Source organism: Dermacentor variabilis, unplaced genomic scaffold (genome assembly GCF_050947875.1).
Source record: "Dermacentor variabilis isolate Ectoservices unplaced genomic scaffold, ASM5094787v1 scaffold_14, whole genome shotgun sequence".
Taxonomy (NCBI): Eukaryota; Metazoa; Arthropoda; class Arachnida; order Ixodida; family Ixodidae; genus Dermacentor; species Dermacentor variabilis.
This window is the reverse complement of record NW_027460302.1, coordinates 7,585,427-7,609,595: the sequence shown is the minus strand read 5'-3', so window position 1 is coordinate 7,609,595 and position 24,169 is coordinate 7,585,427. Positions and strand designations below refer to the sequence as shown.

Sequence of the window (24,169 nt, the reverse complement as noted above, 5' to 3'; positions counted from 1 at the left end):
CGGAAAGCGCAATTCTCCATCTTCAAATCTGCCGCTTGAGCTGTCTCCTTCATACAGAAACAAGCACACAAAAAGGAAATGATTGAAGGTCGCGCCGGAGTATGCGAATGGCCGCGCCTGCCCCGTTACTCCAGCACAATTTGCCATCAGCCCAGCGCTCGCGTCGTCTGCTCGGCTGTTTGCACCTCGCGAATCTGGACGTCTCCACTCACCGTAATCTCGATGGGTCAAAACAGGCACTACGCGGACATCGCAGTAGCATGGCTGATCCCTACGCTTGTGGACGTCTCAGACTCGCGGCTAAGATCTTCCGAGCACCAGCGACACGGACTTCATGACCAAGATTCATGCACAGAATCCTCAGATATGCAGCTAAGCCTTTCAGCGCTCAGTGTTTCGGAATTCCTGACCAAGTACATCGTGCACGCAATCCTTAGACACACGGCTAAGCATTTCACGCATAAGGAGACTCCGACTGCGCGACTAAGTACATCGAGCGTCGACTCCTCGAGCCCGGGGCTAGGAAATCGCGCGTCGGCACCTTGGACAGCGCAAATAAGAGTATCGAGGGTTGACTCCTAAAGCTCGCGGCTAGGAATTTCGCGCATTGGCACCTCGGACTGCGCGGCTGAGCACTTCGCGCTTCAGCACCTCGAACTGCGCGACTAAGCACATTGAGCATTGGCTCCTTGTATCTGCTGCTAGGCATTTCGCACACCGGCACCACGGACTCACAACCAAACATATTGTGCGTTCACTCTATTATCATGTAGTCACGATAGCTCGTAACGATATCTGTCATATCACCCCTTCACAAAGAGAACCTCATCACGAGCTCTGTTCACTAGGCCCCTTGGGCTGGCACAGACACCTAGCTGCAGAAGTGCTGGAGGCATCATACAAAAGTACAATTCTGGAAAGCGCCTAGCAGCTGCATATCTATCACTAGCTCTCTGATCCTAAGTTCTACAGCCATTGTCAAGTAAAGATGACTTGAAAGGCTGCTGACACTTAGAGCTTTCATTCGGTAACATGGTCAATTATACCAAAAGAAAAAAAAATGCCTCACTGATTGTACTGCAGACTATCAATCAGGCAGCCTGCAGGTAGAACACTGGAACTATATTCATGCCCACACAGAGTTCTGAATGTCACTTTGTTTGAAACCCATGCACCATGCTCTTAGCAGCAGCAGCAAAGAATGCCATATAAAAAGAAAAGGGGGTGGAGGGGAAGCACACCAGACTAGAGGCCACATGTACAAGAAGTCCCCCCCCCCCCCCCCCACATCACAAAACACCCCAAAGACTACAAATTTGGTGCCTTTTAGAGAACTGAAGAGAAGGTGAAACTTTGAGAGCCATTTTCTCAAAACTGTGTTTTTGCCTTTCTGCTCAGTTTGTGGAGCTGATTTCTTTGTTACTGTTTAGCATATTTTTACTCCATTTCTTTTTGTCACATTCCTTGTGCTACGGTGCAGGTCGTGACATTCTCACATTCTTATCTTGACTCTTTGTAAGTTTACGATATGGCTATTCGTCTACCCCAAAAGTGTGCTTGATGCGAAGGTTACATAAAAAGTGACACTTCAAAAAATTTGTGTTGCGAAAAAGAAAAAAGCAAGAGTGTCACGACCTTCAGTACACGTTTAGCTATACGGTCAATACTTTACAAGCCTTCTATAACGTTTTTTAATTTCCCCAGGCTCTCCAGAAAGTTAGAGGGAGAGTTAGAGGATGACAGGCCATTTACGGAAGCGATCTTGGGAGCCTGGCCTCACAGTTCATTAGCCCAGAAAGCAGTTCGAGCGCTTTTTCACTACCTAAGGCAACAGACTTGACTGCCTGACTATAGACATCCTACACCTAAGTTTTCTCGCTGTCTTTCTTTCACTCCCCCTTCACCTCCCCACGTGTAGGGTAGCAAACTGGACTCAGTCTGGTTAACCTCCCTGCCTTTCCTTCCTCCCTTCTCTCTCTCTCTCTCTCTCTCTAGAGGGAGAAAAATTCTGCTCAATAAAAATTAATAAAATGTTCTCAAGATATCGCTCTGAAGCTCTTATGGAAGCATCAGGGAGACATTCTGAACATTTGTGTCAATCTTTATCGAAATCCATGAAGAAATAAGGAAGTTGATTTTCAAAGCCACGTCCCCCCTTTTAAGGGGACCCTTGCGTTGGCAGTAATAGAAGCAAAGACAGGATAACTGTTTTGCTTGCTGCCAGCACGGCTGGCACGGAACAGTTACCGCTGTTGCTACTTGGCAATGCTGAAAAGCTGAGATGCTTCAAAGCTTTCACGAAGCTTCCGGTAGACTATCGCTTCAATTGAAAGGCGTGGATGACATCAGAAATATTTCAAACCTGGCTGCGCAAATTGGACTGCCGCTTTTCTGCAAAAGCGTGCAAAGCGCTAATTGTTTGAGATAACTGCAGCGTGCATAACAATGTGTCGGGGCTGACAAACATCGAGCTGCTTTTTATTCAATATGTAAAGAGCCGACCCAGGAGGCAGGTGCTTGAGCGCACGTTGCTCTGTATGGAGGCATGCAAAAAATACACTGTGGCTCTGCTCAGCGCAGCACACATGGTGGTGCAGGTGTGGAGCAACACGCCGCCCACAGTAATGGCGAACTGCTTCCGACCCAGCGGCTTTGTCCACGATGCTGACGCCTTTGAAGCCTGGGATGCGGATCTTGATGAAAATGGCGAGGAAGACGACAGACGCTTCAACAGACTCCTGCTTCTGGACGTCCCACTGGACAAATACATTCAGATAGACAGTTACGTAGCCGTTGTCGGTCGCCTCAACGACGACGAAATACTTGATGATGTACTTGGCGACGAAGACCCCAACTCTTATGGTGAAAATGTGCCCATCGTGGGTGCATGCGAAGTGCCGGCCTGCACTGCTACAGAGGCCGATGACGCACGTAAAGTTTTGGAAGGCATCTGTGTTGTTTCTCACGACAGTCTGCACGGACTGCACTACCAACAACAAGAACTCCGTACAATTTTGTTTGCCGCGTAAATTTCTCACTCTAAACAAGCAACAATAACTAGTTATTTTATGAAGTAAAGGTGTATTGATGTTTTAGGCAATTTTTGAGTTATTATTGTCATCACCTCGTTAATTCGACATTCGGTAAATTTGGAAATTTTCTTCAGCCCCATGAAATCCAAATTACTGGGGATTTGCTGTATATGCAGGTTGTATTGCTACACCATTCGATCACTAAAGTTGCTCATACCTTGTCTTAAATTCTTGACAAATCTAATCCTTGGAATTTTGAGAATGATAACCCACAAACAAATATCATAAAACAAAACACCGACAGTGCATGCCTCTTACGTTAAATCTTCTCAAACCTAAATATTCAAAGTCCGAAACAAAAACAGAAACCTGAAAATTATGCAATTTTTCTGGTGCGGATGAACACTACCTCTGGGATCGGCCCATACAACAAGCCATGTTTTTACCAGAAAGCTCGCTTTTGAACACAGCATTTGCTGCCAGCGCTTCCCGGTAAACATCATGGTTACATAAGCTGCAGTTGCCGAGAGGTGTGAGAAGCAGTCAGGGATATTCAAATGTTATCGAGTTCCACTCTTAAAGGCGAAACTGAAGCGTCCTCCAAGTTTCTTGTCTTCTGGACGGAGTTTTTCATGCAGACTGAGCTTGACATACCGTAAAAACCCCCGTATATTACGAGGTTCTTTCCGTATTATTAGCGTCCCAAATTTTCACCTCGTACTATATGCGGATACGAATGAAAATTTCAGTCAGAAATTTGGGCTAGAAGCTTTGGTTTCATTCTTGCTGCGTGGCTACGGCTTGGTTTCGTTATTGCTGCGTGACTACAGCATCGTTTCTTTATTGCTGAGTGCGCACCTGGGCAGCACAGGTGCAAACCATGCTTCGCGAAGTGCATCTTTTTTATTCTGCATTGAAGGACCAAGATGTTCGGACCATGAAAACAGTACTTGGCTGCTTTCAAGAGAAAAGTTATTTTAGCCGCACAAGACATCGGCAACCGTGCAGCCAGGAGGCAGTTAGGCGTCAACAAGGGAAGCATTCGCTAATGGCATCGACAGAAGGAATCCCTTTTCGCGTGCAGAAGAATGCGAAGACACTTTCGCGGCCCGAAGAGTGGGACATTCCCAGAAATTGAACTCATCCTGATGGAGTTCGTATGCCAACAGCGAGCCGCACATCTAGCTGTGAGCATGGAGCTTATGCAGGCAAAAGCTAAGGAACTTGCAAGAGAACAAGGGCTACCAAGCTCCGCCTTCAAAGCGAGCAAGCACTCGATTTATCGCTACATGTGCCGTGGTGGATTTTCCTTACGCCGCCGAACTTCTATTTCGCAAAAGCTGCCCGAATCGTTCGAAGAGCTGCTTGTCGCTTTTGAGTGCCACATTATTTCGCTGTGCAAGTCAAAGAACTTCCAGCTAGGGCAAATCGACGGTGCTGACCAAACGCCGGTTTATCTGGACATGCCATCACCCCTCACCATGCACGAAAAGGACTCTAAACAAGTTGATGTCCGGTCCACTGGCAACGAGAAAATGCAAGTTACCGCCATGTTGTCATGCACGGCAGATGGACGCAAGCTCCTGCCCTATGTCGCCTTCAAGTGCAAGACAGCGCCTAAAGGTGAGGAGCTGCCAAAAAATGTGGTCGTGAGATGCCACGAGAAAGGCTGGATGAACGAGAATTTTGTGCTCGACTGGATAAAGTCCGTCTGGTGTAGCCAGCCCGGCGCACTGTTGTCGTTCCCGTCCATCCTCGTGCTGGACGCATTTAGTTGCCATTTCGCCGACTCAGTGAAGAGGCTGTTGCGTGAATCCCGCACTGAACTAGTCGTTATCCCGGGTGGGATGTCATCTCAGCTGCAGCCTTTAGATGTTTGCATGAACAAATCGTTCAAGGCTGCGTTCAAGCGGTGTTATGCAGATTGGATGCGCTCAGGTGAACCTCCAGCGACGCCGACCGGGAGGCTGAAGCAAGCTTTGCGAGCCACGCTACGCAAGTGGATTGCGGACGCGTGGGCCAGCATACCAGAGGACCTTGTGCGGCGCGCATTCGAGAAGTGCGGCATCTCGAATGCACTCGATGGCACAGAGGATGAGTACTTCTGGGAAGATATGTCCGACAAGGAACTATCCAAAGAGAGCACAGCTGAGGAAGACAGCGATTGAAGTGCGAAGTGCAATCTAAATAAATTTTTTCCTCGAGTTTTCCTAGCCCGTATTATATGCGGATAAAACTTTTTTTTTTGCATTTCGCGTCCTAAAAATTTCACCTTGTACTATATGCGAGTTCGTATTATATGCAAGTTTTTATGGTATTTGCCACCATTACCATGCAGTGCTGCCTGCGAGCTGAATGCGAAAGCCACGAAAAGCATAGCAAGTTGGCACAGGGTGGCACAAGATGGCGCCAGCTTCTTTACGTCCACGTTGCCCACAATGATGTTCCATATGCATCCAGAGAAGAGAGAGAGAGAGAAAATAAAAGCAAAAAGTGAAAACGAAGCACCGCAGTTGCACCTGCCTTTTCTACAATCTCTCTCTCAGTGAGCATAAAAATGTGCCACAGAAGCAGCCCTGAAGCAGTGGACAGTCCCGTTTGTAGAAGATGGTGCCGACAAAATGCAAAGGTGTGTTGCTTGAGACGAAGCTGCGAATTTTGCAAACCCAAAGAAGTATGAGCTTGCACAGTCAACGATACGACGATTCTAAAAAGTGAGAGCGCCTCAATCACGAAGGCTGGAACCAGTGGCCATGCTGATGAACGGAAAAAGGGTTAGGGAACCCTTTCCACCATAGAGTTTCTCACTATATTACCAAGAGGGAAGTCTGGTGCTGCTGCGCTGTGGTATGCATGGGAATGCCGGTACATTGCGACTTCGGATTGGCACTGTTCTCAGAGAGCCAGGCAAGCACCGTTCCGTCTGTCACAACGATTAATTTTCTACTAAAACAGCACGTAAAAAGCTGTTTTAGCTTTATTATTACACAAAAAATGTTTTGTTTAACTAAGAGAACTTGTTATTGCATATACAATTATATGAAACGTAAAAAGTATCAGCGGGCCACTAAAGTTGAAGGACAGACAACAAGATTCGAGCTCGCTTTGGAACAATTTGTCGTCTGTTCTTGCTTTTCTTCGCTTGGTTATGCATTGTAGGTGAGGAAACTTCACCGGAAGATGTAATACGCATGAACGGAAACATTTTATGAAGATTTTACTTCAAGAACGCATTATTTGTGTAGCCATACCCACGTTTTAGACGAAGCCTCTTGCAACACCAGCCAACACAAGCCTCGCAGACACATATACCGTCATTCCCATGACGGCACAGTGCCCCTTAGGAAACTCCCACAGACGGTAGCGCCAGATTTCTATCTAGGTGTTATACTAAAAAGCTCTATGCTTTCCACCCTAAACAACTGTTTCAGCAACGTGGGAAGAATGTGCCACGGCAACGCCCCCCATGATAGCGAAACCAACATGGAGCAAGCCACTGCCATTACTAGGCTCTGGAAGCATGTTGCTACTGATGATGAAACAGGTGGTGCTTCAATGAAGGAGTTTCTGAGTGTAGATATTGCGAAGAGATCTCTGACGAGACGATCATAGCCACAACAGACAGCAGCATTATGCGGCGGAGACAACAGCAGCGGCAGTGATGATGAGATTTGATTGTCTTTCACCCCAACTCCTATGCTCATGCAAAGTGCGCTGTTGTCGACAAAGTCGCTCATTGATTTCGTGCACACTAAGGGATTGCCACAAGCGTTCGCGCAGCAGACTGCGCTTGGAAACCTGAAACTTCCGCAAAAGCAAGCGCAGATTTCTGTCTCCTTTAGCACGCCCAACGATTGACATGCTCTTTGGAGGTATAACTAAGCATATTATTTTTTGCAGCCTACTTACTACAATGACTATTTTTGAGCACAAGTGGCAAACTTGGGTTCGGGGCTACAAAGGTATGTTCAACAGCTTTTTATTTACGGTAATCCAGATATAGTGATGGTTGGCTATAATGATTGGATTTTTCATTCTTTTTGATATCATTCTAAGCATTGTATGCGGCTCTACCAACTCAGCTACGCTGGCAGCTGTCCCACCATTTATGCACGTCAAATACATCTAGCATTGCGAGTCTGAACCAGCACAACTAAATGACAGAAACAAGTGAAAAGAGCTCAAGGCAATCCAAAAAATTTTGCGCCAGTTTAAAAACTTTTCCTTGTGTGCCTCAAAATAGTGCACTAAAACATCAACACCTGTGAGGTAAGTACACCGCTATAGCGGAAGAAAAAGAAAACCAGAAGGTGAGAAAGGAAAAACAATGCAATGCACGCACCTTGTCCAGGATGTTTCGAGGATTTACAGTGGGGTTGTGACTGGCCCAGGCACAGACCGCCTGGAAGATGTCCACCTCGGGTGCAAAGAAGGAGTCGCGCCCAATCATCTCCTCCAGCACCGACTGCACAAAGAGTGACCGCCATGTCAACAACCCACCATCCCTTGCTCTGAAGAGAGACATGCTTTCTTCTCTTAAAACTGTTATAAACAAACATTTGGCCCTTACCAATGATCTGTTCTGGCTAAGATCTTGCAGCAAGATCGCATTTTATGTTCCAGATCAATCAACACTTGTCGTAACACTTGGCCCTCTTACTTACGCAGTTTTCAAGAAAAAACTGGCAACTGCAGTACGGCAAAAGCATGGCCTTTGGGAATAGTTTTCATCAAGCCTTCAATGGTGCACCTATAAAGAAGCATCAATGTTTTTTCACGGATATTGCATGCTGCCTAATGAAAAAAAACAAAGAATAAGTATGCAGTTGTGCTACACCAGTAACTCCTAACTTCCTAGGGAATAAACAAAACACCAAGTAACATAGAATGCAATGTGTTTCACTAGAATAGCAGCTTGGGCTTGTTGGTTTTCCATTGTGGGTTTTCTTTCAAATAAACTCTGTTGAAAGTCAGCGCTTGTGGTGTCGTCTTCTCGTCTCATGTACCTTCTACGTTGTGCGCTGTTAACACCAGGATAGAATGCAATGCAAGGGATGTTGGTAAACAGATATTAAATAAAATTAAACAGAAAGCAGGAATTGTAGTAGTGAAACAATTAACATAACGTAACAAATAGGATAAAAAAATAGCATAGTTGCACAAATATAACGTTTCTTTTTTATCATTTCCAGCCTCAGAACACGTCTCGCGCTATACAGTTAAACCTCGATATAACAAACTTTAACAGAATAGAATTCTTTATATAACAAAGTATAACTTTTCATAACCTTTTGTACATACAACACCATCTATTTAGAACCTCAATATAACGAAGTGTGTTTGTATGTGATTTCAATATAATGATATTTCGCTTCCCCCTGAAAAGAATGCCGACACAATAAATGGAAACTTCCGTGGATGCAGATGGCAAATGACTTAATTACGAGGGGCTGCTTGCAGACACACCTCGCAAATCACGCGCAGGTGGAGCCGTATCATGCACCATATAAAGTCCAAATGCCATAAGATTCTATTGCGCCCTGCGCACTTTGTGCTCAGGTGCGAGTGAAAGTGCGCAAAGGTGAGATAAGAAAGATGGTGGCTTCACGAGTTCCACCTTCTCTTGCGAGCAAAGGGAAAGAGGGGGCAAAGGGAAAGAGGGGGAGGGAAGCTTGCTAGCGGTAATGCGATCCAGTGCACGCGAGGGGCGGATGGGGGGGAGGGGTAAGTTGGTGTGCGCTTCGGCCGTGACTGCACATGGCTGTAAGCGCGGCTTTGTGCATAAGCAGCTTTAGAGGTAATCTGCCGTGTGAGCAAAGAGTGGCCGTGGCGAGACGACGGCATGGCACCATGTAAGCAGTCTCCCCACGCGTTTAGTATTTGAAGGTGTATAATCTCGAGTTTCGATGACCAATTGGAGCAAGAGGCAGACGAAGCATTCGCTTCGTGCTGCCGGCGCTTGCTTTTCATGATAGCATCATCCCAGTGCAGATAACGCTATCAGCCGTGGGGGCGGAGTGCATGCGACAACGTGGGTGGCTTCGCTTAATTCGTCCCGCCGATGGGAAGATACCGATGAGGAGATACCAAATTTATCAAAATGAATTGTTTTCTCATTCAAACTTGCTTCTTTCGATTCACTGATAATTAGGAAAATTCTGTGGCCCCTTTCTGTGTAAGAAAAATCTATCGGTGACTACTTATTTGCATTAAAGTTCGAATTTTAATACAATGAAATTTTAATGTAACAATGCAAATTGCCGTTTTTACCTACCGTATTTATTCACACAATGATCACACTCGCATAACATCAGACCCCTGAATTTTATCGTTAAAATTTGATTTTTTTTTTCTTTCCCGTGTAATGATCCCTCCCACCCTGCACTTGTCACAGCAATATGCCATGTCCCAAGTCTAGCTAATGATGATCGTGCTTACCATCTGTCGAATGCTACGCAAACGACTCTTCAAGACAAACCAAGCGGTCTGCATGCATCAAACATCTTAGGCAGATGCTACATCTTAGGCAGATGCTCATTTCATTCCTTTCATCACTTTCCACACTTCCATGACAAAAAGAGATACAACCAAACTTGCCTTTATTATGTGTAGGCTTTATAATGGTTGTGGTCCACAACAACAAAAAAGGCATCTTTCGATTCTTCTCATCTGCACCCGTGGGCACGCAACAAACTGCGAGCAGCAACGATAGCAGCCACGTTTACACTGATACGTTAGAAGTGTACCCTATTTATACGCCAATGCTTGTAACACAGCTAAGGTATTCGCCCACCCTTAGCGGAAACGTGCCGTATTAGGATAGTAGTGAAGACAAATGCCGCAGTTTCCGCAGCATGCCCTCCATGTGTTTCTATGTCACAGGCAGCTAAGCGCGCCCATCTGTTTCTGTCCCCTCAAAGTGGACATGGCTACGTTATTGTCGCAAACTTGCCGATATTAACGATAATGTTCATTACTGATACGGAAGAAACTGTTTCAATGCGGGTAATGTACTCACGAGAAGAAAAAAAAAACGCATTTGGCACGCTCGGCTTGCTCCCCCGGCCGCAATTTTTGTTTTGGTGTCCCGCACTGACAGCGGCAGCCGCCTGCTTGTCATTCCGCAGCAAATGCAGGATGAAAAATAAATATTTTCCTTTTCTGTGGGAAATTTAACCTACATAATGATGGCACCCCTGGATTTGCGTCAATTTTTTTTACAAAAAAGTGCGATCATTATGCGAGTAAATATATCTAAATTTATCTATATCTAGATTTCTAGATATAGATTTCTATAGATTTCTATATAGATCTAGATTTCTAGATAGATATCTAGATTTATCTATCTAGATTTAACTGTATTCGGGTTCGTGACAAGTATAACCGTAGTATGTCCTCCCCCCCCCCCCCCATAGTTCTTGTAGAGATCGTGAGTCCCCACTCACGATAGACCTGAGGTCACATTCTTTGTGTGCTTACACTATGGTACAAGCTTTCCTGCTGTGCAGTGCTTCTACAGAGGCAGTCCTGCATTCCCTGCATTTTGAGGAACCATAAGTTGTTCCCGCTGCTGTGTGCTACGAAGGCCGCTGCATGCAACACGGAAGTGCTGATGTGCTTGATGTCATTTCGCCCATCATCAGTGGCTTCATTCAGAGGAAGAGCGCACAGAAGTATGTTGAAATTTTCAGCTGCGTTAGAAGCATACATCAGTCTAATACATTGCAGACACAATCGTCACCATGTAGTCTATAAGTTTAACGATTGGCTAATCTGTGACTTTTCATGGTGCTTGGGTAGCAATGCAAATGCTAGGTACAGGAAAAAAGTACGCAATGAGGACAAGCATTGGTCATGTCCTCGTCACACACTTAGTCTTGTATCCTGCATTTGTGCTGTTACCCAAGCACCGTGACTTAGAAGCCACAATTGTCTGTCTGCAACAGACAAAAACGTGAGCGGATGGGCTGGTAGTGCCACTTGATGGCGGAGAGTTAAAAGGGGCCCTGAACCACTTCTTATCGAAGTCTAGAAATGCATTTAATGTTAAAATAGACTATTTCAGAAATACTTTGCCGCAAAAAGTACTTAAACGCACATTTTCAGCAGAAGCAAAGTTATTGGGAATCAAACGTCCCCTATGCAGTGCTTCTGCTCCTTCTTCAATGACTTGTGCAGCGAAACCTACGCCGGAGTGGGACATGCCCACAATGCTCCGCCTACTACTGGACGTCACCACGGTGAGCAATTCAAACAGATGTGGAAGCCTCTCCTTCCGATTTTGACACTTACAGCATGCCAAATGTGGCTATCCTCACCGAGCCGCAGTGCGGTCAGCTAGTGGACTCATCGTGGCCCGCAGCGGCCGCGGTAGCTATGCTACGTAGCAGATGGCATCTACACGGAACGGCAATGTTCGCTTTGTGCACAACAGGGCTAGAGTGTGCGCTCATGCTCGTATGCTCCTGTATGTTCATGCTACGTGGTGCGGACGGGCTTTGTCCTGCACCAGCTTTACCGACGAATAATAGCCACAGCCAACTTGTGCATTTTGAAGCACAGGAGCTAAATAAGAAGCGATGTATACCAAGGCATCTAGCCAGGAGTGGTTAGTAGTAAGCACGTGCTTGTAAACGTGCTTGTGGTCTGAACTCAAGTTTCATGTGGTTCGGGGCTAGATGAGTGTTCAAAACTACACTAAAATCTCATTATAGAGAAATGGCTTATAATGAAATAATGGATATAATGAAAAAATTGTAATTCCCCTTGAAAGTCCCCATAGAAACCCATGTGTTTAAAATTTTGTTTTAACAAAAAAAGATTCGTTGATCAACAGATATAACAAAAAAATCTTCATTCCAAAATCGCACCTAAAAGGCCACTTTGTACACAACATATAGATTTCTTAAATTGCATGACGCGTTGCGGCCTTCCGATGTGGCAGTTCAAATCTTTCGCAGCGGCCCCTCATCATCCGGCAACACTCCAAGCCAAGCCAAGCTGACCAAGCAGCCAAGCCACTCCGTAAGTGGCGTGCAGTGCGCACTGCCAGCCGAGTGCCGTGCGCCTTTGTTTGCGTTGTTCCGTACGCTGTCCGTCAGTGCTTTTCCGCCGTGTTGCCAGTTTCACAACAGAGAAATGAATTGCAGCAGCAGCAGCTTGAAGCTAAAACGGAAAGTTATCGCCTTGGATCAGAAGGCAGCCATAATTATGGCTGCTTCAAAGAAAACTGAAGTGGCCAAGGAGTTTGGCATCGCCTCGAGTACCTTTTCTACAATCCTCAGCAGCAAAGAAGTCCTCGCTGGCGCTGGCGCTGGCGCACGTGGTGTGAAAGGTAGCCAGAAGAAGCTGCGGTCTCCTGCCTTTGAAGCCGTGGAAGAGGCGCTGTTCAAGTGGTTTCTGAATGCAAGGGCTGCTCATTTGCCCGTGAGTGGGGCACTGCTCCAGAGAAAAGCGAGAGACTTTGCTTGCATCATGTGTTGCGACAGCTGCGTTGCAAGCGATGGCTGGCTGCAGCGTTTTAAGGAGCGCCGTGATATCGTTGGTAGGCTCGTCACTGGCGAGTCCCAGGCCGTTGACAATGAAACCGCAACACCGTGGGTGAAAGCTAATGTTGGTCCTCTCCTTGAAAAGTATGAAGAGAAGGATGTCTTTAACACTAACGAGACAGCTCTCTTCTACCAAATGTTACCACAGAAGACCCTATCATTAAAAGGTGAGCTTTGTCGCAGTGGGAAACATAGTAAGGTTCACGTCACTGTGCTCCTTTGTACGAATATGGACGGATTGGAGAAGATGCCATCTTTGGTGATAGGAAAAAGCGCGTCGCCATGATGCTTTAAAGGAAAGAGGCGACTTCAACCGCAGTACTTATCAAACCGGAAAGCCTGGATGACAAGAGAAGTTTTTGCGGGATGGCTGCGGGACTGGGACGAGAAGTTGAAGAGGCAGAATCGCAAGATATGCCTTTTCTTGGACACCTGTGCTACCCACCACACCACTGCTGTGCTGACGAACATCGAACTTCAGTTCTGGCGCCCAAACTGCACAGCAGGGATACAGCCCCTTGATGAAGGCGTGATAATGTCTTTTAAGGTTGGATACCGGAAGCACGTGATAGACCAACTTGTGTTAAACATGTAGTTGAACCGCGAAATGAAGGTCGATTTGTATATGGCAATAGAGATGCTTAATGCGGCATGGATGGATGTGACAGCCAGCACCATTGCCAACTGCTTTTGACGTGCATCATTTGCTGCGAACGAAAGCAACCCTGACACCGATGACTCAATGGTCCGAATGGCCTTACCCAGTGGTGCCGCTGTATCAGATGAAGCTTTGGATGGATGGATGTGTATTGTTTAGTGGCGCAAGGGCCAGGTGTGGCCAAAGAGCACCATGACTGATAATGATGTGTTAAGCGCTGATTGGTGAGTTACGATGATGGGGTGTAACATGGCTGTAAAGTGGCCTAAAATTAATTGCTATCGTAGAAGCATAAAACGATATATAGGTATAAAATTATGACAGTGATACGTGGAGTGGTCTCTGGGTATAGCACGAATGACAAGTGATCATGGGACTAAAATGCATGAATATGGAAATAGCACATATGTCTCCTTAAGGCCTTTGAGCCCAAAGGCTGGGAGGCAGGTGCTTTCTTTTAATGCAGCTACCGCAGCAGAAACCTCTGTTAAGAGGCTGTGCTATGGATTTCCTGGGGCTATAATGTGAAAACTATGTACAGCTTTTAAAAATTGAAACAGTGATTGATGTTTAAAGAGAGGTTCCATACCTATAAGCATTTGAGGTTGAAGTGGAATTTGTTGCCGGTGTGGTAATGGAAAATGCTTTTTCCTATTTGCGTCTAACTCCCTGCATTGCATCAGGATGTGAAGCACGGTAAGTGGCTCACCACATTTATCACACGTGGGTGGATCACCACCTGACAAGAGGTATGCGTGTGTACTGTATGTGTGTCCTATTCTAAGTCTGCAAAGTGTTGCTTCCGTGCGGCGGTTCTTTGATACCAGCGGCCAGTTGCCAAGATATGGCTTGATAACATGCAGTTTATTTTCTGTTTCTTTATCCCACAACCGCTGCCAGTAAGCCCAGAGCGTTTCCCTTAGGGAGGGTTTAAGGTCCATTACAGGGACAGTCGTGGAAGTGTCTGCAGCGTTCATGTGGACGGATGTGGCTAGCTGGTCAGCCAACACGTTTCCTTCAATCTCGCGGTGCCCCGGCACCCAGCATACTACGATATGCTGCTTGGACGCATAGGTAGTGCATAACGCTGAATAGAGCGATACAATTATAGGATTTCGATATTTCTTGACAGTTTTCAATGCGTTTACGACGCTCAAAGAGTCTGCATATATAACTGCCTTTGGGATATTCAATTCTTTAATGTGTTTAACGGCAGCCAATATCGCGTAGGCCTCTGCTGTGAAGATACTTGTGCTCGTGTGCAGAACACTGGTATCCGAAAAGGATGGACCGACTGCTGCGTAAGATACGCCAGAATTACACTTTGATGAGTCTGTAAAGAATTCAGGACACGAGTATTTGTGCTGTAATTCCAGGAAGTACATTCATATATGCGCGAGAGGCACACGCTTTGTAACAGCTACGAAGGATGTATCACACACTATTGGTTGCCACTGCCACGGTGGGGGCCGTATAGCAGGGGACATAAGGTGGTATTCAAGCAGGGGAACCCTTGTTTCTTCAGCTATGTCTCTAACACGGAGTGAGAAAGGCTTTGCTACTGTGGGCCAGTTGCAAAAAAGTTGACAACTGGACAAATCGTTTATGGTGTAATACACGGGGTGCTGACTGTCTCCGTTCACTCTAAGAAAATACATGAAAGACGAATATGTTCTCTGCAGTTGAAGTGACCATTCATCCGATTCAGCGTACAGACTTTCCACTGGGCTTGTTCTAAAGGCCCCTGTGGACAGGTGAAGTCCTAAGTGGTGGACAGGGTCTAGCATCTTTAGAGCAGTTGGAGTAGCCGACTGGTAGACTATGGCTCCATAGTCTAGTTGTGTGCGTATTAGGCTTTTATACAAGTTCATGAGACATTTTCTATCACTGCCCCAGGTTGTGAGTGAGAGCACCTTTAAGATATTCATTGTTTTCATACATTTGTTTTAAGATACTTTATGTGCTGTACAAAGGTTAATTTCGAGTCTAAAATTATACCTAAAAATTTATGTTCCCTGTTTACATGCAGACGCTCACCATGCAACACAATTTCAGGATCAGGGTGCAGGCCTCTTTTTCTAGAGAAAATCACACAAGTGCTTTTTTGTGGGTTCAGTCTGAACCCGTTCTCATCAGCCCGTTTGGAGACCTTGTTAAGACCTAGCTGGACCTGTCGCTCACAGATTGCAAGAGAACTTGATTGAAATCCTATCTGCACGTCGTCAACATATGTTGAATAGAAGATGTTATGTGGTATGTGTAGACGAAGAGAATTCATTTTTACAATAAAGAGCGTGCAGGTAAGCACCCCACCCGGTGGCACTCCAGTTTCTTGTACAAATTTCCGTGACAGAACATTGCCCACTCGAACGCGGAATGTGCGATTAGACAGATAACTTTCGATAACATTGAACATATTACCATGTATACCTAAGTGTGAGAGTTCTCTCAATATCCTGAACCGCCATGTAGTATCATAGGCTTTCTCCATATCAAGGAATACTGATAAGAAAAACTGCTTATGGACAAAAGCTTCATGGATAAATGCCTCAATACGTATGAGATGGTCACTGGTGGATCGACCCTCCCGAAACCCGCACTGGTATGGGTCAAGCAACTTGTTTGACTCGAGGAAGTGTAGTAGGCGACAGTTAATCATTTTTTCGAATACTTTGCAGAGACAACTTGTTAGTGCTATAGGTCTGTAACTTGTTACAGAGGAAGGATCCTTTCCGTGCTCCAAAATTGGAATTATTATAGCCTCCTTCCAGGCAGAGGGGATCTCGCCGGAAAACCCTATAACGTTGTAAAGGGAAAGGAGGGTTTTCTGTGTTTCGGATGGTAGTTGTTTTAACTTCTCATATAATACGCGGTCTGAACCTGGGGCGGATGTATTACAACAGTTCAGAGCTGCCTGCAGTTCTGCTATGCAGAATGGTTCGTTGTACGCCGCACTTTTTGTACATTTTCTTTCTAACCTTTGCTTCTCTATTCGTGTTTTGTAATTTAGGAATGTTTTGGAGTAGTGTGAGGAGCTGCATATGTGTTCAAAGTGTGTACCAAGAAAGTTGGCTTGATCTTCCAGGCTTTCTCCGTGGCTGTTTACTAAAGGCAGAGAATATGTTTGTTGCCCATTGACTTTTTTCACTCTATTCCATACTTTTTTCTCATCTGTGTACGAGTCGATGCTTGATATATACTTCGCCCAACTCTCTCGTCTTGCTTGTCGGCGCGTTCTCCTCGCCTGGGATTTGACATGTTTAAAGTTTTCCAGGTTTTCTGCTGTTGGAGAATCGCGAAGCATCGCCCACGCTTTGTTCTGGTTCTTCCGTGCTTGCCTACATGCATCGTTCCACCAGGGAACACACCGTTTGGAACAAATGTCGCTCGCTTGAGTAATACATTTACATGCGGCATCAAGTATAAAAGCTGTAAAATATGCAACAGCGTCATCTATGGTTATACGGGACATCTCAGACCAGGTCGTGTGTGTAAGAGTTCGGTACTGTTCCCAATCGGCTGAGTCAACCTTCCAACGAGGGACCTGCGGGGGAAGTTGGTCTTGTTTCGGCGTAGTTAGGATTATTGGGAAGTGGTCACTCCCATACGGGTTGTTAAGCACATTCCATTTAAAATAGGGTAAAAGTGTCGGCGATAAAATGCTAAGATCTATGGTAGAGTATGACTTGTTGGCCAGGTTAAAATATGTGGGCTCCTTCGTGTTCAAGAGACATGTTCCAGAGGAAAAAAGCACCTGTTCAATGACGCAACCTCACGCATCACAGCGTGAATCATCCCACAAACTACTGTGTGCATTAAAATCACCGAGAATCATATAGGGCTCTGGGAGCTCATCTATTAATGACTAAGTCGCGTCTGTGAAGCTGATAATGTGGTGGTATGTACAAAGAGCAGATGGTAATGAGTTTATTTAAAAGTACGGCTCGAACGGCCATGGCCTCAAGCGCCGTTTGGAGCTTCAGATGCTGACACGCTACACTTCTATCAGCAATGATGGCTACACCATCAGATGATGCGACAGCATCCTCGCGGTCTTTCCTGAAAGTCATGTATTGCCGGAGGAAGTTAGTGTGCTTGGAAGTTAGATGGGTTTCTTGCACACACAGCACTTTAGGTTTAAACTTACAGAGGATTTCTTGGACGTCATCTAGGTTTCTTAATAGTCCTCTAACATTCCACTGTATGACGTCATCCATGTTTAAAAAGAAATTGTGCTGTGTGTCTCAAAAGTGACACTACATTACAGAGGCTTTGTTAGGCCCTGTAATTGGTGTTTTGTCTTTTTTGGAGCGGTCAAGAGAACCTCGCCGCTCCTTCGACGCTACTTGCGCCGTTTGGCTTGGACCGGTGTCCATAGCCTCTTGTGAGGCACTGGGCACACGCTCCAGAGAGCGATGTGTGCGTCGCGTAGACTTCATCTCAAGCGATGAAGTTTTCGTCCCCACCGGGGCAGAGGTCGACAAGAACGAACCCTGTGGCCTCTGCGGTGCCCTGGCTGCTGCCAGAGCTTGAAGAGGCCACTGGTGTGGACAGTTTGAGAGATGGCAGGGCAGCGCTGGCTGCTCCCACCGTAGGGGCGGGTGGCGCTAGCCTTGGCACGCTAGGCGTGGTCCAGGCTGCCGCCAGAGGCTGTTGTGGTGCCGCCCCCCATTGCACCACTTCAGCGAAAGTTGTTTTTAGTGAAAATAATGAGGAAACCCTTTGTCGTGCTTCACGGAATGTTATGTTCTCCTTAAATGTTACAGTAATTATTTCCTTTTCTTTCTTCCAGGCTGGACAAGCTCTGGAATATGCAGGGTGACTGCCGTCGCAGTTCGCACAATGTACCTCATTATTGCAGTCGTCAGCAGAGTGACCGGTTGTGGCGCACTTTGCACACATAAGTTGTCCTTGGCAGCTCTGGGATGCATGACCAAATCTCTGACATTTGAAGCAACGTCGCGGGTTCGGAATGTAGGGTCGAACATGAAGTTTTACATAGCCGGTTTCAAGTGTTTCGGGTAGAGTAGTTGAGCTGAAAGTGAGTATTAAATGCTTTGTTGGGATTTCATTGTCATTTCGTCTGATTTTGATGCGCTGCACATGGATTACGCCTTGGTCCTTCCATCCATCCAGGTGTTCTTCTTCATTCAATGTCATTAGGTCTTCATCTGATACTACGCCTTTTACTGTATTCATGGTTCGATGTGCACTCACAGAAACAGGGATGTTACCAAAGGCTACGAGGTGCGCGAGTTTGTTGTACTGTTTCTTGTCTTTTAGCTCGAGGAGCAAATCCCCACTTGCCATCTTTGTTACCTTATAGCCAGCTCCGTTATCCCTCAAGAGAAAAGTATATAATAGCTGTGTCTTACCAGTACTCACCTACGGGGCAGAAACCTGGAGGCTTACGAAAAGGGTTCTACTAAAATTGAGGACGACACAACGAGCTATGGAAAGAGGAATGATAGGTGTAACGTTTAGGGATAAGAGAAGAGCAGATTGGGTGAGGGAACAAACACGAGTTAATGACATCTTAGTTGAAATCAAGAAAAAGAAATGGGCATGGGCAGGACATGTAATGAGGAGGGAAGATAACCGATGGTCATTAAGGGTTACGAACTGGATCCCAAGGGAAGGGAAGCGTAGCAGGGGGCGGCAGAAAGTTAGGTGGGCGGATGAGATTAAGAAGTTTGCAGGGACGGCATGGCCACAATTAGTACATGACTGGGGTTGTTGGAGAAGTATGGGAGAGGCCTTTGCCCTGCAGTGGGCGTAACCAGGCTGATGATGATGATGATGATAGCCAGCTCCAATGGTCTCTTTTAGGCACTTGGCCACAAGAAATGGTGAAATTGTTCTAGCTTTTGTAGATAATTGTTCGCAGTGAAGGCCGTGGAATTTCGGGAAAGTTTCTTTGCTTTTTGGAATGAATAGAGAGGTTGCGTCGGTGCGTACCCTTTTCGAGGCACGATCGGGTGAAAACGGGTTCGAGGATCCCATAGAAAAAGTGATTTGTTCGGCAACGGCGTCTGCCACCCACCACGGAGCCCAACAAGGGGACGTGGCAGAACATGTAAACAAGTCTGCACAGCGCCAGCAGTATGCCGTTACTATAACCCAATATGGTATACCCAAGGTAGGACAGCCACACCAGGTTAACCCTTGCCGCCACGAAAATTTGAAGCGAATGGAAAAGATGAGAGGACAGGAAAGATTAAAAGTAGAAGTGAAAGACGAAGATGAGGGTAGAGAGAGACAGGAAAAGGCGACTGCCGATTTCCCCCGGGTGGGTCAGTCCGGGGGTGCCGTCTACGTGAAGCAGAGGCCAAAGAGGCGTGTTGCCTCCACCGGGGGGCCTTAAAGGTCCGAACACCCGGCATCGGCTCAACCCCCAGGATCCCCCTTTCCCCGTACACGGCTAAGCCGCGCAAGGCTACACGCGGGAGGGTCCAACCCTCGTGTGCTCGGGTACGTGGTGTCGCAACACACCAAACGCCTGCTGACGCAGAAGCCCCTGCGGGGTCAGATGAAGCTTTAGCGTCATGGAGGGTGCTCCACGATGCCGGTGTCGTGTGTGAAGGTGGAACCTTCTGCGACTACGTGAGCGTGGATGCCAACGTTCTGGCAACGGAGGAGCTGACAGACGACGACTTTGTGCTTGCTGCCTGGGAGCATGAAGGAAGCAACAATGAAGGTGCCGCAGGGGACAACGACACTCCGCCCTGTGCTTACGACGCACCGACATAGCCCCAGGCGCTGGACACTGTGGACCTGCTGCACCGCTACTTCGGCGGCCACGAAGACGGTGCAGATGGGCTTGAGACAGCTGCTGCTGCCGAGAAGGCCGTCCTCCGGTTAAGGAAGACACAGCAGCGAGGCATAACCAATTATTTTGCGCCGTCAACATGAAACGTTCGTGCCATCGACATGGAAGGCAATAAAATCAGTTCTTATGTGTTTGATTCTAGTTTCTCCCTCTGTGCGATATCGGTAAGGACGATTAGCACTTGCCACGGACGCAGCCACTCGGCCGTGACGGGAGCTGATACCTCGGCGATGGCTTACCTGTAGTAAGTGCACGCTCGTGTGCAATAAATTAGTCTCAAATTATTAGTCAGTGGCTATAAAAAACTAACGTTTATAACGAACAAAATCTAACGCCCTTTAGATTTCGTTACAACGACACTTAAGTGCAGACAAAATTAGCGAGACCCGACGGCTACGACACCAATAAGCAGGGTGGCCAAAGTTTAATTTTTCCACCGGTGGCTGTGGCCGAGCGTGAGCAGACAATAGTCTGCTTCTTCCGGAAGTACGTAATTATTATTGAAATTCGAAAGCATATTTTCGCTCACTTCAGCTTGTTTATTAAACTGCGTCAATAAATATACAAGGTAACAGTAGAAAGAAGTGCACTGATCCAAACACCCTTCTTGATTGATGTCAGCTATTGGCCATTAGAAGCCACATATGGGCATCTGCTATATTCCAAAATAGTGTTCATAAAAGAGTGAACAGCAGGCTTCTGCTGTAAAGCGAGCGTTTGAGAGAAAGGTGACTACGGGCTCCGCTTGCGAGCTCCACGCACCGCACACGCTTGCGAAACTTGGCTGGTATGTTCACAGCAGCGCATGTTATCCATGGACTGTGTCTTTACACCAAGCGCGAGGAGTGGTTCAGGACCGTTTAACCAGAAAGAACACATCGCAATCATTGCAGTGACCAACTAAATCCCACTTGGCTTTTGCTGGTGCGAAGTGTTTCCAGTGATGTAATCGCTAATATGGGACATTTCTTTTACTTTTATTTGACAAGAACCAACATATTGTTGCTTTGTGTAATGGTATTGTGGTTAAAAGCACCATATGATGTCGTGACCAGCATTGTTGTTGCTTTCCTAGTCTGTGGTAATGCAGCATTCCATGAAGGTTAAGATGTTTACGGATCAGTTCTAGCTATCTCATATACAGAACTGGTGAGGGGCCCTTGAGACCCCTAGGGTGGTGTAAAGCAACACAGAAGCAAAGCAGGTGTGTCAAATTCATGCCACTTAACCCCTCTGCGATGCCAAACTCTGATTAAGGAACACAGATACAAAATTTACAATTGAGTAACTTTTTTGCCTTATATGAAGGTCCAAATTAGTGATGCAAGATAATCTATGGTGCTACCGATGCTATCGGTACTTGAGTCACTATCAAGCTATCTACAGTAGAGAAACTATTGATAGATGTACCGCACGCAAACACTGTAACATAAACTGGGCAACATTTCCCCACATGAACTGAGTGATACTGATGGTCAGTTATCGCAATACTTCTGGCAATACTAGTAAAAAAATTGCAAAAATATCAATGGCACTGCCAACAGCGAACTATTGTAATACTATCAATAGTACTATCAACTATCAATACTCACTGTTACACTATTGATACTTGAATAATGAAATACAATATTAACAATAGCACTATACAGTCAAACCCAGTTATAACAATAGTCAAGTGCCACAAAAATTCCATTGTTATAACCAGGTTGCATGACAAAAAAAATGGGGGATGGCGTAGCTGTTCCAAGAAAACTATAATGGCGTGGAGGCCAGTTCTTCGCCCTACCACCTTTCTCCATCCGGCTTCTGATTGTGTTGACCGCAATACAGTGATGTTACAGGACCAAGGATGTGCAGTATTCTGCAGTGAAGCATACCATGAGTGGAAAGGGACCACTGTCACAGGCCGCAGTAAGTGTTCTTTAATTATACACATTTGCACCCGCAGCCTCCTGTCACAGTATGAGCACTGACGTGCCCAACAAGTGTACTGGCAGGCCTTCAGGGCTGTTCTGATTGTGCCTGCGGCACCTGAGCCTTTGGGGGCAGTGTAGTGTGTGCATTCACTCTTTTCGAACTGCCCAATATTTCGGATGTTTTCACGGCCCTTAGGGAGTCTGAAAAATTGGATGTTGACTGCACCTACTTTAAGTACAGCGATGGTCGAGACCGCAAGGGTGTTTCACATTTGCTTGTTGCAAGCCCTGTGTGCGTCGCGCATTGCTGCAAAGTGCATATATGCGCACACAGTGTTGTCAGAGTAGGCTGTGCTGGGCAAATTCAGTTGAGCTTTCTGCCTACACATGAGCATTCCATCCACTACGCCCACAAATAAACTTGATAGGCATTCACAGCAGTTGACAGCAGATCACCAGTGGACCCGAGTTCGGCTTTTACAGCCGCCCATTGTAGGTCGTGCACGTAATGTCGTGAAAGAGGATTACACGGACCAATCATACTGGTGGCAAGCTCGGCGCTACGGTGTATTTCTTGTCAAAGCAGCTAGGCAAGCTATGGAGCTAAGCAGGCTATGCAGCTAGGCCTAACCAGCACTGCTTTATCATACCCAGCGGCAAAAGTTGCAGTTTGGTGTGAAGTGGCCAAAAGGCTTAGCAGCAGTCGTGCAGCAGTCCTAAGGCAGTGAAATCACCTCGACAATGAAAGTGCGAGTCTGGTGTGCTGCTGCATGAAAAGCGACAAGAAGTAACACTGTCCCCTTGCCTAAGCAACCCGCACCCCCAGCATTGAAGGTACCGAAAAAGATAAAGAAAAGAAAAGGAATGTCTTTCTACACAACAGTACAAGAAAGAAACAGCAGCACAATCCAGGAGCACAACCAATGCAGTCGCAGGCTCATGCCATGTCACCTTCGTTGGCGTGGAGAAATAACGCTGGAGGACATAGCTCCATCTTCAAAAGCCCAGGTACCTCCTTCGGTGCAGGGTGGGACCAGATTTATCATATTTTCATCAAATTTCATTGTGTTATTTATTTTATTCGTGATAGTGCCAGTTTCAGTGAGACGAACCAGCCTCAGTGAGACCAACCAGTCTCATGGCGTTTTTCACTGGTCGATCTGGAGCGGCCGCCGAAATCCTCGAGCGAGCGCTCGGGTTTCACGAATCCGAATTGGCCAGCGGAGCGCAAAAACGCTTCGCGGCGGATCACACAGGAAGTCTGCGTACACGTCGCACGAACCGGTTCTGAAAACCATGCCCTACTTCCGTTCTGTACGTTTCCACGGCAACCAAACTCGCCGTCCCCCGTGTGTAATTTGACCGTGGCAGTCGCATAGTCCGTCATTTCCATGTCACGCCCGCAAGGGTTGTGCATGGACAACGTGCATAGAAGTCTTCGTACAGCACTTGCGTCACTTCGTAATCGCTGTCGTCCGCGCTCTCATCGCTAAACGCGAGCGCTGCAGCAGCACCGAACGCAGCCATTTTGCGAAGCAACACAATGTTGTGCGTACCAACCGGGTACCGATTTCGCTTGAAAACGGAAGTGACGCGAGCTATTTCCGCCCGAATCCGCGCCTCGGCGGCGGAGCAAGTGAGAGCGATCCGGCGCGGAGCAAGTTGATCCGAAACGACCAGTGGAACGCGCGAACCCGCTCCAGATCGACCAGTGAAATTCGGATTCGTTGCCACGGAGCAAGAAATTCTGCTCCAAATCGACCAGTGAAAAACGCCATCAGTGAGACCGACTAGTCTCAGTGAGACGCCTGCAGCAGAAAGGATGTTCCACATACGCCACCAAGGTTTGTGAGTGGTAGCACTGACTAACACTCCCAGGGTTCAACTAGGAAACATAAATATGCTAGGAAGCTGATGGGGAAATAGTGCAGCGATAGCTCAATTAATAGAGCATCACATGCAAAGGTTGCACAAATGCAAAGGTTGTGGGTACGTTGCCCCCCTGCACAAGTTGTTTTTTCATCTGCTTTCATTTCCATTAATTTATCGTTTCTTTATTGTATTTATTAAGCACAAGTAATTCCCCTATGCTGTCCTTGGTGTCAGTGTTTGTTGGCTTCTTATGACTAATAAAAATTGGAACCCTCGGTTAACCCCTTTCTTCTCGTTTAATACTTTGGTTAGTA

The 24,169-nt window shown here is 46.5% G+C and overlaps 1 protein-coding gene across 3 annotated transcripts in view; it reads right to left on the bottom strand.

The window, feature by feature from the left end:
- Nucleotides 1-24,169, bottom strand: part of BTBD9 (BTB (POZ) domain containing 9) — a 192,492-nt gene that overhangs the window by 129,197 nt on the left and 39,126 nt on the right. For all 3 annotated transcript variants that reach the window (XM_075677978.1, XM_075677979.1, XM_075677980.1), the window contains exon 5: nt 7,375-7,497. In XM_075677978.1, coding sequence (XP_075534093.1) covers nt 7,375-7,497 — 123 coding nt within the window. The remainder of the gene's footprint in view (nt 1-7,374; nt 7,498-24,169) is intronic.